Here is a 16,307-nt window from a genome sequence, read left to right on the forward strand (position 1 = left end):
TCTTTCATTACAAATTAAGCACTTGAGTAGTATCTCTACACTGCAATTAAAAGCCCATGGCTGGCCTGTGCCAGCTGATTTGGGCTTGCAGGTCTTGGGTTAAGGGATTGTTTAATTGCTGTATAGCTGTTTGGGCTCAGGCTGGAGCCAAAGCTCTAGGATCCTGAAAAATTCCCAATTAACTTTATTCATTTGTCCTCTGTGGGTTGTTCCTTTGACTTTAAAGTCTGTTAGGTTCATTTTTGAGTAATTCATTGTGATTTTTGCTTGACTATTGGTAACAGCAAAATTTATAAAAACTGTTATTGTCCCCTGTAGAACTTGAGGGTTAACATATTCATTACTACAAGCTGTGGGCTTCTTAAAATATGAGAGGAAGGAAGAAGTCAGGGGTTAGAGCATTAGTCAGAGACCTGAGTTCAGTTCCCTGCTCTGTCACAGGCTTCCTGTGTAAACTGTGGCAAGTCACTTTGGCTCAGATCCACAAAGGTATTTAGGCCCCTAACTTTCATTGATTTCAATGAAAGTTAGCAAGCTAAATAACTTTGTGGATTTGGGCATTAGCTTTGCTGTACCTTAGTTCCCCATCTGTAAAATGGGGATAATGGCACTTCTCTACCTCACCTGGGTGTTATCAGGATAAACCCATTACAGATTGTGAGGTGCTCAGGCACTACAGTGACGGGGTATATATGTACCTTCAATAGAGCAACACACAAAGTGGCAGTGCCCTCCTGCTCAGCCCTCATTAGTTCTAGAGGTCCCTCAAGCCCTCCTTCCAAAGAGCAGTTTAAAAGAGAAACTTAGGGAATTTCCCTATAGACAAACAGCAGATAAGGTAAACACTTACTTATGCTAATCATGTGGCTGCTAATCTGCAAAAGTTTTCAGCATCATTTTAAGTGTCCCATTAAACCTTTCAAGCAGCCTTTAGTCTGGGAGTGACAGGGAATGACCAGAAATGTTGAACCCCACATTTCTCTCTTAGTGTGGGCAGACATAAAGTGTTGTGCTTTCTTCTCCTTGATTAAATCACTTGAGGAATGAAACCATCATTGTGTTATCTCAGCTCTTTAGCTGTTGTGAAGGCATGATGTGTTTCCTAACTGCAAGCTATTTAGAAGAGAACACATCCTGTGAAATGATACAAAAGAGGAAGCCTTTATGGACACTGATTCTCTTCGGGGGGGGAGGCACATACACAAAAGGAACCACAGCATGATTGCCAAGGAAGCCAAGACATATAGAATATTGTGACCAAGACCCAAAGGACAATTGGTCTGTTAATTCCTTTCCACAGCATCTATTCCAGACCAAGAGATACGATGGAAAAAGATTTGTGAACTATTGCTTCAGTGTGGTGAGCTCTTTCTGAGAAGTACTTCTGTTCTATTTTATTTGTGTAGCTTGCTTCCTGTAATTCTCCTGCCTTTTATGACTATAATGGTTTCCTGGAATTGCAAAGATTTAAGTGGGATAGAATAAGCAAGATTCACAGGCTCTTAATTGTGAGAGACTCCAATTGGTGTTTCTAATTGAGGAGCATGGAGGGTATATATAGAACTGGGCCCAGGATACAAGTTTGTAGATGACCTGGGAAATATGACTGCTCAGAATGGTGTGTGCTGCTGTCTTGATGGGGCTGAAGGATGCAGAGTAAGACAGGGAAGTGGCACTTTCTCCAACAGGCTGGTTTTAAAAAAAAACAAGTTTTGTTTTTTTATTCCAACCCACTGAAAAAAAAGGTTAAAGTTTTGTTTTTTTTAATGAAATATTCCCCATCACATACCATCTCCTTTTATCTTTATATAGATGCTGTCTGCTTTTGCAAACTGTCCTGGAAGGATTCAATCAATGAAAGTTAAGGGCCTAAATACCGTTGTGGATCTGAGCCTAAGTGACTTGCCTCAGTTTACACAGGAAGCCTGTGACCGATCAGGCAATTGAACCCAGGTCTCTGACTAGTGGTACCCCAGGTATAATAACTGCTTGGCTGCATTACATGATTAATATGCAAGAACTACCTTATTCAATTTAAAGGGATGTATGTTAGTTGCCCTAGTTATTGCATTGGAATCACACCTTTGTTAATACCCAGTGGAATTTATCTGTAGAGATTCAGTCATTGTGAATAGATTATCTACCTTATTGAACAGGTACTAAAATTTGAATAGACCATTTTGAGCCAAATTCAGGTCTTGTGCAACTTCAGTGAAGTTCAGTTATGTTACGTTACAGATTAATTTGGCACACTCTGATTAAATATTTAAATAATTGGTCTCTCTCTCTCTCTGTGCCTAAATATTCCCTATTACTAGAATATCTGAGCACCTACCAAGTATTTACAACAGGAATAATAAGAACAATCTCTCTCTCTCTCTTCCTTCCTTCCTAACCTGTGAGAGAAACAGCTTGATTCATTTATTGGGGTGTGTAAAGAACTTTTTTTGGGGGGTGAATGAAGTTGAAGGAGTTAGTTTTGCATGTAGGTCTGATTGAGATGTGGCGATGGTCATATTTCTCATGGCAGTGAGTTTCATAGTTTATGCCCAGCTTTTGGGAAAGTCCTCTCTCCTGCATCCACAAGCCTCCCTGTATTAGTCAACAGTTTTATTGTTCCAGTGGAACGTAGCTGGTGAGTGAGGTCATAGTTGTGGAGGGAGATGTGCTCTGAGAGGTCTTTTCCAATCTAGGAATTTATTTCCTAAAAGTTTTCTACTGTTGCTAACCATTTGTTTCAGCTTCTCCAGTGGAGGCAGTCATAGGAGTTTTAATGTAGGCAAGGTACTCACAGCTACTAACATTTAAATCACTGTCATCTAGACCTGCTGTGAGCAGGGTCAAATGGCATGGTGATGAAAATGCTAGCAACTGCCAGGAATCCTGTCTACTCTAGCAGTCCCACAATGGCTGTGACTGGTAGAGCTGAAGCAGTGATAACACCAGTGGGAAATTTTAGGAAAAAAATCCTAGAATAAGCACAGCCACAGGGAGCTAGGGCATGTGAGGGCTATGAATATAAGGATAGAACATTGAACTGGACTCTGTAGTCAGTGGAGAGTAGAGAGAGCAGAAAACCAGTGTGATATATTTATGCCAATCTGTGTTACTAAACAGATGAGCAGCAGCATTCTGTGGGAGCTGGAGCTTTCTTACGTGGGCTGCTTCATTCCTCGATATGAGTTGAAATCATAAAGACTGGAGGTTACAAATATGTAGATCACTGTGACCAGGTACATCTCATAGACTGAGACACAATCTTTTGGCCAGTTGCAGATCCAAATGAACATTGTTTTGGCCTCTGTGGCAATTTGCTCATCCAATAGACTTAAGAGTCTCAGTTTGTAATGTTGTAGCCATGCTGGTCCCAGGGTACTGGAGAGATAAGGTGGGTGAGGTACTATCTTTTATCGGATCAACTTCTGCTGGTGACAGAGACAAGCTTATGAGCTGCATAGAGATCTTAAGAGTCTGAGGGCAGATATCATCAACAGTGGAGTTTGTTAATATAGGAAGCAAATACTTCACTCAAGATCTCCATTAAAATGTCATCTGATACCATTTATTAATTTACCAGGGTATGTCAGAATTGGAAATAACTGCAATAACTAAGTCCACCACCATTGTTGGCAAGTGTTGGTTTTATAATGGTGACTGAAATTACTGTATGAGGTAACCGTTTTCAGATAATCTAAATTCATCCATATTGGGGAGACTTGATTTCAGTTGTGATCTGTTCTGTTATTGCATACTACTTTTGCAATGCAGTTATACCTGCAGGTGCTTCCTACCTAATAATCGGTTGAATGTTAGAAGCTTCTTCCAAGGACAGTAGTTTGTTAAACCAGACAGCAGTGACACAGATAGCTTTAGTCCGACCGGAAGAAGGAATGAAGGGACTAACTGAAAATAAAACAAACTAGTATTTTACTAATACAAACTTTATTAGTAAATGAAGACACCTATTCTATTTCATGACAAGCTGCCATAGATCCCTGTGTGCTCAGATATCATGGAGATGAGTGCAGATCCCAGGAGACAATGGAGAACACTTGCAAAGTGGTAAATGATGTCATTTTAAACTTTTCAGGGCTAAAATGCCGAATAACATGAACTGGCAGCTGGTGATTCCTGGCTTGATCATCTTGGCCATTAAACTTGTAGGAACGTCCCTGTTCATGGTATATTGTGAGTATCAATCAATATTTGTTATTTCTCAAGTGGAATTTACATTCTCTGGGATCTTGTAATTAAATCTCACTGCCTCAGGCAAGGCCCATGTAAATCCCACAGGGTGGCATTCAACAAGATTATCCATACAACCGTTACTACCTTTGTCAACTCCAGGGTGGACAATTGTGCATTGGATTGTGCTTGAAAACAACTCATATCCTTCAGCTAGTGCAGAACTTGGTTGCCTGTCTAAATGACAGACGGATGTGAACATATAATACCTGTCTTCTGTGCCTTACGCTGGTTTCCCTTCCCCGCCCAGCTGCAATTCAAAATGTTGATGATTATTCTATAAATCCATAAGTGGCCATGGACTTCACTATCTTGGATATCTCTTCTTCCTGTGTATCTTTAAATGCTCTTGTTGACTATCCCTCTGGTTGAACTCTAGGAGGGGAGGGATGTGGCATTTTAATGGAGGGGTCTGAGTCTGAGTACTAGTACTCTCTACCATTGCTTAACATTCTGCCGTTTTTAACACAGTGCAAGACACATCTGGCCAATCTGTCTTTTTAGCCTGCAAATGGGTTTTGCCAATAGTGTGAAGATGAAAGAGAGTAGCTGCTATATGGTGCTTTTGACCATATTTTGCAATTGGTATTGATTATCTACATTTTTATACCTACCTGGAGAGCTTCCCAGACAAAAGACTTTGGTAAAGTGGAGTTAAAGCCAAGAAAAAAATCCATAACTTACAGGAAAACATGTAAGATAACATTGTGGTTCTCAAAACCTAAACATTTAAGAGCCAGGAAACTCAAGATAATATTAAACTTTAAAAAGTGTTTGAAAGTATGGGAATTGACAGTTAAGATAGGGTTTGGTATTGGTATTGCATAGGGCATAGAGACCACACTTAGGGATCAGGGCCCACTGTGCTAGGTAGTGTCAAACATATAGCAAAAAAGAGGCTTCCCCTAAGAGCTAGCAACCTAAGTACAAAACAACAGATAGCAGGTGGCTACAACCAATAGATGGGGACAAGGCAACAGCGAGATGTCTATCACCCATGTGAGCTGCACCAAGGTCCATACACTGGCTGGTGTGTAAATTAGCATATTAACTGAGGTGCAGACTGGCTGCTGTATGTGTTTTGTATTTCTTAATAACTAAATCCTGTCTTATAGTCAAAGGAAGAAGTTTGCTGGAAGGTGCAACTTCCTACTTCAGAGAAGAGAGCACCATCAGTTTCTTTGCTTATACAACTCGTACACAAAACGCACCCTAACCGATAGAGAGGAGATCACCGTTTACAAACAATATATCCATATAGTGATGGTAGAAGTGTGAGGACTGCCCTCTTGTATGACACATTTAGACTGAACCAGGGATCTCCATTATTAAAAGCACAAGCTGCTCCAGTTTGAACTAAAAACTCAACTTCCTGTAGCTGGTGGCTGTAACACTCACATCCTCTATGGATTAGTCCACAGCGGTTCCGGTAACACACACTGACCAGTGGGTTACAAAAAGTGCTTCCCAATATTGTTTGATATGTGTCTTATACATCAATATGTATATATATGTTTGTCATGTGTATGTCCCCCATTTGTATTTATTCTACAAAAATTCTCTCTCTGATGTTACTTCCTTATAGGCCAAATTGACAAATTACACCCCCACCAACTCCACTGAGACACAGCTAATGCATAAATGGAAAGAAAGGGGGATGGTTGGCTCAGAAGTGACTAATCTCGCAGGCACATATTCACTTTGTTGCACAACACTGCCACAGCCAGTTTCCTATTTTACTATGAACTGACAATTTCGTAAGGAGTCCATAGCTACCAAAGGAAATGGTTTATGTATGTCTACAGCAAGTGGGAGAGAAAGAATGGATTGGAGTTTGCAAGCATCTCCATCTAAACCAGTGGAGATGCTCAGTGAATGGCCATTATGTGCTGTATGCTGATGAACAGGTTCCACTGCCAATGGGAATCCAGTTGTATGACATGTTTAGAGAACTATAATTATCCCCAAATCTACATGCATCCCCAAGTATGGACTAGGTCTGCCCTTTCCCCAAAGCCATTCACAGTTCCTTCCATGATTGTGATGTGAAGTTCATGCTTTTTGGAAACTATAGCATGTGGGACAGGAGCTGAGCCACACATCTTGTAACAGAAGAGCATGATAGCTGGGCAGTCAGCCTTAACATGTGCCTTTGTCTGTGACTGTTCTTTTTCTTAATTTTACTATTTGTGCCTCTCATTGTGCCGAGTTTGCACCTGAACCCATGATTGTTTTGGCTGTACCTGTGCCTGCATCACTTCCCATGCTCATAACTCCACCTAAACTTGTTGTCTGTATCTCTGCTTGTGTCCTTGACCTCTGCCTGCTCTCTTTTTGCCTAAATCTCTGCATGGGTCTGATCATTTATCACTTGATGCTATTTGTTAGAATGTCAGAGGTGCATTACTTCCTCCCCTGAATGCTATATTTTCCCACTGTATTATTTGCCATCCTAAGGCTAAGGGCATACTCCAGTGTCTTGGGAACGGAGGCAATGACAAACTCTTGCTGAGATCCTTGGGGTTCCCAAATGCAATATTAATAATAATAAAGTAAAACAAGAAATGGACAACCATCCAACAAGTTAACACCACAAGTGCACTTTATATTGAGTATTACAAATCATCTCCCAGAGACCAACAAGGGCTTGTGTTCAGTTCCACAGATCTTCCCAACTCTGGGTTTTCAGAGGATACTCAATTCCACAACTGAGGGGAACAGAACAGGTAATGTCCGGGCAATGAGATTCTGGGATTTGCTGTGAAATTCTCTGGGGCAAAAGGGAGTTATCTTGGTTTATGTTCCTGATTCACCATCACTGATGTCCACTTCTGCAAAGTCACCCTATTGGCTGGGATATTTGCCCAGAGAGATACTAATATTTGTGTTTGCGTCCCAACTGGGGCAGGGGCTGCAGAGATGGGATTATCCCTCACTCATCATGGTGGATGGGAAATGGTTAGCAGCATCCACTTGGATACGAGATCTCTCCTGTCTGCCCCTGTGCCCTGAACCTTGTGTGCTATAGGTATACTTGTGCTTTTTATGCCTGGATTTGTGTTTGTGCTTTCCTTGGAGCCCTTCTCTGCACTTCTGGACTATGATTATGTCATTGGTCCAAAGAAGTGACAGTTTTCTGGCCATTCACCATTTTTTGCAGGTCAGGGTTCAATGAGGAGCCCTCTGTTGCCATTCCCAATAATCCCAGCAACCCTAATAATGAAATAAAACCTGTCCTTGCTTTGGTTATCTCCAGACTTTCCTAACCTCTAATTTCTGGCATGTGTGTGTGTGTTCGGGGATTTGGGGGAAATGATGGGCGCAGCAAAGAGGGAAATTTCAGCCTTTTTAATTTTTGCATTGTAGACCAGGAAGCTCATTGCGACAGGTTGGATCACAGAAACCCCCTTGGGAAGTGCCACCTGATGTGCTGAGACTACCTCTGAACCTGTTTTCCCTGTCAGCTGGGGACGTCAGGGCCCTGCCTGGTTGTTCCAGACACACTAGACTGCTAGAAACACAGACCCAAGTCTGAACCATATCCCCCGCAAGCTGCAGGCTTAACTGAAAACAGCTTAAGAAGTGTTCCTGTCTCCAACACTCAAATACCCAACTCTCAATGGGGTCCAAACCCCAAATAAATCTGTTTTACTCTGTATAAAGCTTATACAGGGTAAACTCATAAATTGTTCACCCTCTATAACACTGATAGAGAGATATGCACAACTGTCCCCCACCAGGTATTAATACATACTCTGGGTTAATTAATAAGTAAAAAGTGATTTTATTAAATACAAAAAGTAGGATTTAAGTGGTTCCAAGTAATAACAGACAGAACAAAGTGAATTACCAAGCAAAATAAAATAAAACACACAAGTCTAAGCCTAATACAGTAAGAAAGTGATTACAGATGAAATCTCACCCTCAGAGATGTTCCAGTAAGCTTCTTTTACAGACTAGTCTCCTTGTAGTCTGGGTCCAGCAACCACTCACACCCCTGTGGCTACTGTCCTCTGTTCCACTTTCTTCCAGGTAGCCTCTGTACCCCCAAAGGATATCTCTTGAGCCAGCTGAAGACAAAATGGAGGGGTCTCCCAGGACTTTATATAGTTTCTCTCTTCTGGGTGGAAACTCCCCTCTCCCCCTGTGTAGAATTACAGCTACAAAATGGAGTTTTGGAGTCACATGGGCAAGTGATATGTCCATGCATGACTCAGAACTTTACAGGCCAAGCCACACAGCCAGGAAAGCTCAGATGCGGATTGGCGTCTATCAAGGTCTATTGTCAGCTTAAGTGTTTCTTGTTTGGGTACTTACTGAGAATAGTCTTTTCTCAAGAAGCTGAGCAAATGCTTCACTGAGGCTACTTAAAATCAAACAAGTACACAACCAATATTCATAACCTGTGGCCTGCGTTGTGCAGGCGGTCAGATTAGATGATCATAATGGTCCCTTCTGACCTTAGTATCTATAAATCTATGAAACTTTGAATACAAAAATGATACATGCATAGAAATAGGATGAATACACGCAGAAGAACATAACCTTTGCAAAGATATGTTACGTGGCATATCTGGCATAAAATATCCACTTATGTCACATTTACACTCTTAAGCATATTTCTATGAAGCATTATGGGGTGCAACATCACACTCATCTCCTACAACTCCTTTCTTTCTGGCCTTCCTGATCCCCATCACAATCCACCTTCAGACTAGTGCATCTAGACCACTGTTGATAAAATCTTTTTCCTCACCCACCATGCAGACCATGTCCCTCCCCTCTCTGAATTCCTCCACCTTTCATCCTCTTACCTTCCATAGCAAAACATGCTTCTCCTCCTCCCCTTCTAGGCCCTGCACAGCTATGCGCTCATCGTCTACCATTCTTCCCCTTGCTCCCTTGGATCCATTGAAGAATCCAACCTCACCGCTAACATCATCTTCTCTCAGGCTTTTCTTTTGCTGTCCACCCAGGCTGGCTTAGGATGCTGAACATGTCCTGACCTGTTTTGTAAATAGTCTGTCTTTTTGCTTGTCTGGATATAACTTTTAATGTGATTGTGTTCAGTCGGGCCTAAACTGACCCTTTACCAGACAGGTGATGAGGTTAGAGAGTTCTGTGTAAGGGAAGACACAGGGTGGGGATGGTCTCCAGGCATGGGGCAGTTTTTTACTGGAAAGAAGGCATAGTATTTTGGCCACTCATTCCCTGTCCCAGAATGCCAGCACCTGCAGTGCAATCAGTAGTCCTTTTCATGGCGGCTTGGTCCAGGCCAGGACATAAGGTGAGCCTGCTCAGCCCAGACTGTGTTAGCCAATCCATCCGGAAGCAACAGAGCCACAGGGTCTATTTGTGTCCCAGCAGCCCCAACAAAGAAACCCCTTTATATTCATTACAGCTAAGCCCTGTCTTTTCTCTGCAGTGGGGGACACTACAGCACAGTCACCTACCTTCTTGTCTTTCAAAACTTTCCTCAAAGTTCCTCAAAACTCACTTTTTCCGTGAAACACACTAGCCCACATCAGTAAAATGCTCTCATCCACCCCATAATTAACAAATAAACAAAAACCCACCAAGACAAAACCTTCCTGTGGATCTCCCAGTGACTGTGTTGTGCTGCCCATCTGTTTAGGTCACAAGATTCCCAGGACAAGAATGGTGTCTCCTGGGCAGTGTTTTTCAAAGTTTGGGTCACGACCCAGTACTGGGTCGCTGTATGTAAGGCACTGGGTCGCTCTGGTCAGCACTGCCGACCGGGACGTTAAAAGTCCCGTTGGCAGTGCTGCCCAGCTAAGGCAGGCTAATACCTACCTGTTCCAACACCGCGCTGTGCCCTGGAAATGGCCAGCAATGGGTCTGACTTCTAGGGAGGAGGGCACAGGGCTCCACGCACTGCCCCCACCCTGAACACCGGCTCTGCACACCCATTGGCTGGTTCCCAGCCAATGGGAGCTCAGGGGATGGTGCCTGCGGGTAAGAGCCGAGCAGAGTCACTTGCACACCTCCACCTAGGAGCTGGACCTGCTGCTGGCCACTTCCGGGGCGCAGCCCCTGTCCCTGGGCTGCGCCACTGACCAGGAGCTGCCAGAGGTAAGTCTTCACCCCAACCCCATGCCCCAATCCCCTGCCCTATCCCTGAGCCCCCCCAAACCCAGAACCCCTTCCTGTACCCCAAACCCTTCATCCCCAGCCCCACCCCAAAGCTTTTACCCCCAGCCCCTGAAACCCTCCCACACCCCAATCCCCTGTCCCAGCCCAAAGCCCCCTCCCACATCCTGAACTCCTCATTCCTGGTCCCACACCACAGCCCTCATCCCCGCACCTCAACCCTCTGCCCCAGCCCTGAGCCCCTCCCACACCCCAAACCCCTCATCCCCAGCTCCATTGTATCATGGGAATCAACTATTTTCTTCAACTGAGTCCCAGAAAAAAAGTTTGAAAACCACTGTCATAGGGCATCTTGCACTTTATAAATCAAGAAGAGCAAATGCTGCCCAAGCATTTATTGCCAAGTATGTTTTTATAGCATTAAAGATATCAGAGACCAAAAACTAGGTTTGTGTTCAGTTTCACAGATTTTCTCCACTGATGACTCACCAGAGAACTCTAGGTCTTCAACCAGCGGGGGAAGAACAGGTAAGATCAGTGCAGTGAGAGTGTGATGTTTGCTGTAAAATGTGATTGGGAGAGAAGAGTTCTTTTCCTGCCAATTACATGTTGGTATTTCCCTCTTTCTTTGTGTGTGCCCTTCCTACAGACTGCCCGATCCGGTGGACTTTTCAAAGGGGGAAATGCTACTTCTTTTCTGTTCAAGAAAAGACTTGGAATGCCAGTCAAAGAGCATGTTCTGAAGCAAACTCCAGTTTAGTGATTATCAACAGCAAAGAGGAACTGGTGAGAGCTATTGTAGAAAGAGCATATAATCCTGTGGAAAATGAACCATGGACTCTGCTTCAAAGAGCTTCCCAGCCTGTTTTCTCCATCTCTGAGTTCCCCATGCAAGTTTCCTATCTGCACTCTTCCAAGTTCTCCCCTTCCCTCCTTAGCTACACCCTACCTTAGTACCAGTGCAGGGGTTCAGCTTTATTTGTGCAGGCCCAGAGGCTTTACCTGCTTCTCTGCTACCTAATTAAAGACACCCACTCCAGGATTTATGATGCACCCCAATGCACAGTGGGCTAGCATGACTAAGTGATTTTAATAAGCATGCAGAGAGGCAGGGCCCAGCAATACAACAGCCAGGCCTCCTGTGTCTAAAGTAAGAAGAGGATGGCAACATCATCAGATGTCAAAGTACTTGGCAGGGAACTGGAGTGGGGAGAGGCATAAAGCCACAGGTGAGCATTCTGAAATGTGGCCAGATAGCCCACCATGGGAATATGCTGTAATATGCACCTTTTATTTCATAGGGTCCTTTTATGAGACATTGGCAAGTCTGTTAGACAAAGCCCTGTGAGAGCATTGTCCTACAGAGAGTTTCCGATAGGGGATGGGATCTAATAGGCTTTGTGCTGGGTTTGCAGCAGGCTACTGGGGATCCCTTGGTCATGTTTGGTTTGTCTAGTCTAGAACAACAGTTTTTGGCTAGGACAATCTGGACAATCCGGACAAACCCAAGCAAATCACCCCTAGTGGCACCCCAAATAGATGCTAATGCTATTGAATTGTCTCTGGCCACAGGTAAGAATTCTCAGAACTCACTGTATGCTTCCTTTGCAGGAGTTCCTCCATAATAACACAAAAGCTGAAGATCACTTCATTGGATTGTCAATCAGAGGCGCTAAAGGTAGATGGAAATGGATTGACAACACAGAGTTTAACACAGACATGTACGTTTATTCCTTATTATACCTCCAAGTGTCAATTATTTCCTCTGAGGTATCTGCCACAGGTATACTGTGGAGAAAGGGGACAGAACACAGGCTAGGATTTTCCTGTGCCTGCAACAGGGAAGAGTAACACAGGCAGAATTGATGCTAAGATTAAAATGCTACTCCTTGGGGCATTCTGCTCCAAAAAATTAAAAATTCTGCACATAATATTTAAAAATTCTGCACGTTATGTGTCAAAATAACACTATATAATCATGCCAGTTTTAATTATTTTGGAAAATTTAATTCAAAATACCTGTCAGCAAATATGTGTGTAACAATACAGACACACACAAAAATTCCCCAAGGAGTAGAGTTAAAGAAACCTATATGACAACCCAATTCCTATTTCTCTGCCCCTTTCTCCCACCCCCAGAGTCCAGCTGGGGGGCCAGAAACCCACAACCCTTCTCCCACAGAGCCCAGCCATGGGGCCTACCCCCCTGCCAATACACCTGAACCCCCTTCTCCCCCAGAACCCACCCGGGGGCCCCCCCATTCCAGATACTCACATTCTCTCCCCCCAGAGCCCAGCCGCAGGGCCCCCACTTACCCAGATACCCACATGCCCTCCTCCCCCAGAGCCCAGCCTCTCCACCAGCCACAGCTCCAACCCTGGCCCTGACTGTGTCCTGCTCCCAGCCACCGCCACAGCTGCAGCTCCTGCCCCAACTGCAGCCTTGCTCCTGGTCCTGGCCGTGGCCCCAGCTGCAGCTCTGGCTAGGCCCCGCTCCTGGCCACAGCTCTGGCCGCGACTCCCAGGGAGTGTGGACAGATTTTTCCATTACTGGGGGGGGGGGAAGTAGGCAGGGGAACAGAAAAAAATTGGGGACCACTGGTCTAGAGAGTGAGAATCTCCCAGGCTATTCTATAGAACTGGATAAAGAACTCACTGTATTTGTGTGTGCATCAGAGGGAGATTTAGATAGTAAACTGAGGAGTGTGTGCATGTGAGAAATGTGGGGATTGAAGGAGGTGTCAATATGAAGTGGCTTCAATCACTCATCAGGAAACTTCTGACTAGAAGGTGAAATATCCTTAGTCTGTCCTTGGGTTTATTGCATGAACTTTGGATAATTCAGAATAATAGGAATGAATACCCTGATTCTCATTTCTTTCTCATCTCCACACAGATTTATTATAGATTTGAATAGTGACACCTCTAATTGTGTTGTAATTGGATTAACTGTCGTGGGTACTATATCTTGTTCTGTACCAAACCGCTGGATCTGTGAAAAGAAAGCATAACAGCTCCCATGGAAGGAGGAAGACTCTGGGGCTGGCACACACAGGCTAACTGGAACTTGGGTGGCACGGTTTAGTGGTTAGAACAAGTCACTCGGAGTCAGGAGACAGGTTTTCTTCTATACTGTATTGGCTGAAAGGCCTTGGGATAGTTACTTTGGCTTTTTGTGACTCAGTTTTCCCATCTGTAGAAAAAGAATAAATGTATCCACTTTTGTAAAGTATATCCTCAGATGACATGCACTATGGTGGTGCCATGTACTGATGTTAATGCCCATATAATGCTGTATTCACACAAACTACAGTAAACTTGCATAGAAGCTAATTCTCTTTCTTATGCACACATGCAGCCAGGGACAAACTTACCGCTGACATAAGAATCCTTGAATTAAAATAAGCATGACAGATAAAATTTGAGGCTGAAGAAGATAAAAGTGGTGTTGGAAATGACAATGGTTAAAAACACTGTTATAAAGCAAGGTGTGGGGGTAGACTAAGACCTGTGCACCTGGAAGACCCTGTTCAAACCAAGAACATTAGAATCCTTGGAACTCTTGAGAACAACACAATTTTTCTAGAAGCCCTTGTTAAAAGCAATATAACAGGTTTCAGAGTAGCAGCCATTAGTCTGTATTCGCAAAAAGAAAAGGAGTACTTGTGGCACCTTAGAGACTAACAAATTTATTTGAGCTTAAGCTTTCGTGAGCTACAGCTCACTTCATAGGAATGCATCCGATGAAGTGAGCTGTAGCTCATGAAAGCTTATGCTCAAATAAATTTGTTAGTCTCTAAGGTGCCACAAGTACTCCTTTTCTAAAAGCAATATAGCAGCTCAGCTATATTTAGCACTTTGATAGAGCTTGATGGGCCTGATTCTCTGATCACTTTCACAGGAATAACTTCATTAATGTCTATGGAGTTACACCAGTTCAAAATCAACTTGGCACCAAGAGTGAAATCTTGATCCCACTGAGTCAATAGCAAAACTCTCACTGACTTCAACAGGATGAGGATTTCGCCCCAATCGCGTGAGAAATGCAGAAACATTAGCTAATTAAAGAGAACACAGTTTCCTGTAGGTTGAACACTGTTGTTACTGACCACCACAATGAAATACATGGAAGGTGCACTACAAAGGGAAATACAATGCTTGTTACACTTCCTGTGATGTGTAAAACAGAAGATTTTTAATAGCAGCAGCTGTGGTGGGGAGCTAAGATCCTATTATAGATAGCACGAACTGTTAACATTTCTGGACTTAAGCCTGGTGATGCTACAGGGAAGTCAATGGATATTGTAAAAAAGATATGCAGTGTTGTTACAGCCATGTCAATCTCAGGCTATTAGAGAGACAGTGTGGGTGAGGTAATATCTTCTTTTATTGGACCAACTTCTGTTGGTGAGCGAGACAAGCTTTGAGTTTAAATAGAGCTCTTCCTCAGATTACCTGAAGAAGAGCTCTGTTTAAGCTTGAAAACTTGTATCTCTCATCAACAGAAGTTGGTCCAGTAAAAGATATTACCTCATTGAAAAGAAGAGTTTCTTTGACAGAGCATTTCCAACTCAGTCTATTGCAGGCAAAACTCTGAAAAATTTATCCTGAAATAAATCACCTTGTTTTGAGGGTAAATTCAGCAGTGCAACTGCTGGAGATTATCACTGAGGAGACTGTGAGGTGAACATTCCCAGTCCATACTTTTGGAGAACTAAACCATACTTATATTCAAGACTACCCTAAAAAGCTACCCTCTCTTTTAAAGGGATGACATCAAAGTATTCCTCAGTTGTACTAAGTACAGCTCAGCTCCACTTCTATTAAAAGACCCCCTCAATTAAGCAACCAAATGTCAATCCCTTCAGTGATTACTTAAGACCGGTTTCACGATATATTTCATATACCCAGATTCTTGGTAGAGTGACCAGACAGCAAATGTGAAAAATCAGGATGGGGGTTGGGGAGTAATAGGAGCCTACATAAGAAAAAGACCTAAAAATCGGGACTGTCTCTATAAAATTGGGACATCTGGTCACCCTAATTCTTGGTCCAATTTGTGCTGAAGATAGAGCCCTTACTGGATTTCATCACCACTATATTGACCCATTATCCTGAAGGATTACTAACTGAAATTTGTGATTTGCCTTTTATTGTAATGTAAGTATAACGTTACCAATAAGAGTGCTGTTGTCTTGCTATGTTTTTAGATTATTTGATTTATACTGTATCTTCAATTGTATCTAATCTAATCAATTCTATTTATATCACATGCATAGCCACAGTATGTAACCATCTATTGTCATCTACAAATAGTAGAATGATTTTCTGCAATATTCAGAAATCCTCAGTCTCCTCTGTTTTCCCTTTTTTATTGTGATCCCACACGTGTTAGTGAGGTTTAAGCTTTATATATTACTGCAAATACTGTACTAAATAACATGTCACTATGAATTTCTGCATATGCATACTGTGACGGGACACGGCCAGATGGTTATAGAAAAGTAGTCTTATTGGGATCCGGGAAGTGGGCGGGCGAAGCCCGTCCACTGCTAAAGGATCCCCCCCCGCCTAAAAGGGGGATCCACAGGACCTAGATGCCCAAATAATTCCGGGGGACAACTAATAAAATAACAGGGACAGGAGTGCGGTCAAAGGGTCAAAAGAAGGGAACCGGACGGGGACACCGAGCAGAGAACCCCGGACAGAGCCCACTGCTCCTCAAAGGCGTCAAGGGAGTCAGAGGACGCCGCCCAGAGGAACTCTGCCCGGATACGTGAACGGAGCGAGGATCGGAAATAGGCCCTACAGTCACAGGAGACTCCATCGGCCAACCTCCTCACTCTGGTTTTGTAGATGGCCATTTTAGCTAGGGCCAGGAGGAGGTTGACCAGGAGATCCCGGGACTTTGTGGGGCCACGGATAGGGAGTGCATAAATGAGAAGGTGAGG

General features: G+C 43.4%; 1 protein-coding gene across 3 annotated transcripts; it reads left to right on the forward strand.

The window, feature by feature from the left end:
* Nucleotides 1–1,144: 1,144 nt before the first annotated feature.
* LOC119849980 (C-type lectin domain family 5 member A-like) lies at nucleotides 1,145–14,430 on the forward strand. Of its 3 annotated transcripts, XM_043513585.1 has the most exons (9): nucleotides 1,145–1,360; nucleotides 1,813–1,976; nucleotides 4,091–4,188; nucleotides 6,903–6,971; nucleotides 10,816–10,884; nucleotides 11,006–11,142; nucleotides 11,968–12,077; nucleotides 13,253–13,969; nucleotides 14,196–14,430. In XM_043513585.1, exons 3-8 carry the CDS (start codon nucleotides 4,098–4,100, stop codon nucleotides 13,365–13,367), a joined length of 591 nt encoding a protein of 196 aa, XP_043369520.1. In that variant the 5' UTR covers nucleotides 1,145–1,360; nucleotides 1,813–1,976; nucleotides 4,091–4,097; the 3' UTR covers nucleotides 13,368–13,969; nucleotides 14,196–14,430. The 3 variants fall into 3 exon arrangements, with proteins under 3 accessions (XP_043369520.1, XP_043369515.1, XP_043369525.1); XM_043513580.1 differs by lacking the exon at nucleotides 1,813–1,976 and having other exon boundaries at nucleotides 1,157–1,360; XM_043513590.1 differs by lacking the exons at nucleotides 1,813–1,976; nucleotides 6,903–6,971 and having other exon boundaries at nucleotides 1,161–1,360.
* The last annotated feature ends 1,877 nt before the right edge of the window (nucleotides 14,431–16,307 follow it).

This window comes from Dermochelys coriacea, chromosome 1, assembly GCF_009764565.3.
Source record: "Dermochelys coriacea isolate rDerCor1 chromosome 1, rDerCor1.pri.v4, whole genome shotgun sequence".
In the NCBI taxonomy this organism is placed as follows: Eukaryota; Metazoa; Chordata; order Testudines; family Dermochelyidae; genus Dermochelys; species Dermochelys coriacea.

Bases quoted from the DNA above. Each gene is read 5' to 3' on its own strand.
- LOC119849980 (XM_043513585.1), top strand. From the start codon at position 4,098: ATGCCGAATAACATGAACTGGCAGCTGGTGATTCCTGGCTTGATCATC. The intron at 4,189-6,902 runs GTGAGTATCAAT...GCTTGTGTTCAG, and splicing joins GTCCCTGTTCATGGTATATT to TTCCACAGATCTTCCCAACT. The intron at 11,143-11,967 runs GTGAGAGCTATT...CTTCCTTTGCAG, and splicing joins TCAACAGCAAAGAGGAACTG to GAGTTCCTCCATAATAACAC.